At 43.0% G+C, this 3,320-nt stretch overlaps 1 protein-coding gene across 1 annotated transcript; it reads left to right on the top strand.

The window, feature by feature from the left end:
• The first annotated feature begins 1,232 nt into the window (after positions 1 to 1,232).
• On the top strand, positions 1,233 to 2,873 carry LOC124294778 (jerky protein homolog-like). Its single transcript, XM_046741800.1, has one exon. The coding sequence runs from the start codon at positions 1,233 to 1,235 to the stop codon at positions 2,871 to 2,873; it is 1,641 nt and encodes a 546-aa protein (XP_046597756.1).
• Positions 2,874 to 3,320: the final 447 nt, after the last annotated feature.

Below are 3,320 nucleotides of genomic sequence, written 5' to 3'. Positions count from 1 at the left end.
TTCAAAAAGTGGGTGACGGATTACGAAGCCGACGAAGAAGCGATCGAGTACGGTGGGAAGATTTGGAGACAGCTTTCGAGAGTCGAATACGAACGGGAGCCATTATCAATCTGCGGCATAAAGATTTGAACAGGTTTTTGGAAGATGCGAAACACCTCGTCGTTGCAAGACTGAAGAAAATGCTACGAAAAGTGGGTAGTTTAAAGGCAAACTGTGTCTTGTGTTGTAAATTCAATATAACGAAAAACGCTGAACATGTTGAAGAAATGAAATATTTTAACACCAGAAACCAAATCATCCTCCAGCCAGCTGACATACACGGGTGGTTCGAAGAGAACGTAAAGCAAAAAGTGTTGGCCAAGGTAGAAGATTTTCAAGAGAGAGACTCTGGTTGGTCGCTGACCGAAATAATCAATTTGACTGTAAATATCAACAAGTACGTGCCACTGCGAGGCGGCGTGTTCACATACACACCACTACCCAAAGATATTCAAGATAAGAAGGCTGTCGTCAACATCCGCAACGGAGACGCGTATTGCTTTCTCTGGTCGGTCACCGCAGCCCTCTTTCTAGCCAACAACAATCCCAGCGAAATCACTTCGTATCCACATTTCAGCTCAGTGCTACAATACGGAGGCTTGCATTTTCCAATGTCTTTAGACCAGATTCCAAAATTTGAGAAACTTAACAAACTCTCAATTAACGTTTACGGTATAGATAGTGCGGAAAAACAAAAGCGTAGTGAAATTGTACCCATTTATTTGAGTCGAAACAAGTCTGATAAGCCTACAATCCATCTTTTAGTAATACAGTAGAGCGTCGATTATCCGAACGTCAGTTATCCGAAACGTCAATTATCCGAATGGTGATTTGGTTTATCCGAAACGTCAATTATCCGAAAGATTTGTGGGGGTAGTGATTAGGTTTGTTGGTAGGTATACGGAAAACCTGACCGAGGTTGACCGTTAGGTCCGCGTAGACGTGCATGTGCAGTTTGCATTTGGCGACCAGATGTTTTATGGCCGAGTCGTGCAACTGTTAGGACCGTATCGCGGGTTCTACCTGGTCGCGAGCTCAGACTTGCACGGCGTACCTCCCCTCCGCCCGCTTGACAGGAGCTCGCGCGCATTTAGTTTTCCAGTGTCAGTCTTTATGTACTTTTCTGCAGAGCTGTGAAAGAGCGAGCCCCGATATTGAATCTGATTGTATGTGATTCCTAACTCACGTTCATAATGAGTTCTACGTCTAGTCCTTTAACTTCTAAGCGTAAACGACACGTTCTTACCTTGGAACAAAAACGAGAGATTCTTTCTAAGCTAGATAAAGGAGAGACCGGTGCATCTCTAGCTCTCGCGTACAATGTGGGAAATGCAACAATCACGGACATTAAAAAGAATAAGGATAAAATTTTGTCATTTGTGTCAACGTCGGACGGTGAACATGGGGCCCAGAAACGAAAAGCTTTAAAATCCGCGCAGAATCCAGTTCTCGACAAGGCTTTATCCGAGTGGTTCACGCAGAGGCGAAGTTTAGGACAACCAATTTCCGGTCCAATCTTGTGTGAGAAAGCTCTTGACTTGAACAATAGAATCGGCGGATCGTCTGATTTTAAAGCCAGCTCTGGATTTCTGAAAAACTTCAAGACTCGCCATGGAATACGAGAACTTCAGGTTCAAGGGGAAACGTTATCGGCAGATTCGGAGGCTGCTGAGAAGTTTAAACAGAACTTCGCTACCATCGTAGAAGAGGAAGGATATTCTAGAGATGATGTGTACAATGCAGATGAGACTGGGTTAAATTGGAAGTCTTTGCCCACCAAATCTCTCGCATCTAGGCGTGAAACTGCAGCACCCGGATTCAAGGTGTCCAAAGAACGAATAACGGCTATGACATGTGCTAATGCAGCCGGCACTCATAGATTACCGTTATTACTTATCGGAAAGGCGAAGAAACCGCGGTGCTTCAAAAATGTGACTGGCTTGCCTGTGATCTATAAAGCCCAGAATAGTGCTTGGATGGACTCAAGATTGTTTTGCGATTGGTACACAAACGATTTTATGAAGAACGTTAAAGAATGGCGCAAGGCTCAACATAAAACTGGTAGAGTGTTGCTGCTCCTAGATAACGCGCCTTCTCATCCATCCGCTGAGGTATTGAACAGTCTCGATCCAGACTTCGAAGTCAGATTCCTTCCACCGAACGTAACATCTCTTATCCAGCCTATGGATCAGGGTGTGATAGAGAAAATGAAGAGATTGTATAGAAAAGAAGTTCTTAGGAGACTGTTTATGGCAGAAGAAAACACCGAAGACAGTATTGTTCAATTCGCGAAAACCATAAATTTGAAACATTGTTGCTACATGATAGCTGATGCGTGGGCATCGCTAACAGAAAGAAATCTGAAGAACGCTTGGAACAAACTGTGGCCACCCTCAGAAGAAACGCAGGCCGAGATTCAAGAAGATATTTCTAATTGCGAGCAAGGTGGCATAAATGAATTCGTTGAAATCTTCCACGCCATCCCTGGATTCACGGAATGTGACAACGATGACGCCGAAAATTGGCTGAAAGATGACGCGAACGATCCCGGCTATCAAATTTTAACCGACGATCAAATCGTATCTTCAGTTCTCCACGACGAAGATAGTGATTCTGATGACAAACACAGCGACGAAAGTGTGGAAGCGTCAAAGCAGCCCTCTCACGGTGAGGCCTTCGGGGCTCTGGAAACGGCGATGGAGTGGTACGAAAAACAACCTGAATGTTGTCAAACGCAACTTCTTCTCCTGAAACGATTGCGGGATTTGGCTGCAAAGAAGCGAGCTTCCGTTGTAAAACAGAGGAAAATCATGAACTTTTTTCCAAAGAAGTAAACCAAGTATGTACATACACCTACCACTTATAAAATTAGTATAGACACTTGTTTTTCAATACATATATTTTGTACACTATATTCTATTACGTAACCGTTATAAATGTTAACAAAATGTACTATGTATATAATAAGAAGATAGTTCATCTGTTTTAAATACATACGTATGTTTATACATTGAACGAATCAGCGTTTTTTTCACACTGTTCGGTTATCCGAATTTTCGATTATCCGAATGGTTCCCGGTCCCAATTAGTTCGGATAATCGACGCTCTACTGAAGAGTCTGAAAACGACGACGATGACGATGATAGTATGGAAAATATTGAAAAGAATGTAACACATCATTTTACATGGATTCGGAATTTATCGCGGTTGACAAGTTCCCAAATTTCCAAACGCTCGCATCAGACGTGGTTGTGCGATAGGTGTCTGGCTCATTTTAATTT

This window comes from Neodiprion lecontei, chromosome 5 (genome assembly GCF_021901455.1).
Source record: "Neodiprion lecontei isolate iyNeoLeco1 chromosome 5, iyNeoLeco1.1, whole genome shotgun sequence".
NCBI lineage: Eukaryota > Metazoa > Arthropoda > Insecta > Hymenoptera > Diprionidae > Neodiprion > Neodiprion lecontei.
The sequence above is the reverse complement of the archived record's forward strand: the minus strand, read 5'-3'. Positions and strand labels throughout refer to the sequence as shown.

Bases quoted from the DNA above. Each gene is read 5' to 3' on its own strand.
- LOC124294778 (XM_046741800.1), top strand. From the start codon at position 1,233: ATGAGTTCTACGTCTAGTCCTTTAACTTCTAAGCGTAAACGACACGTT.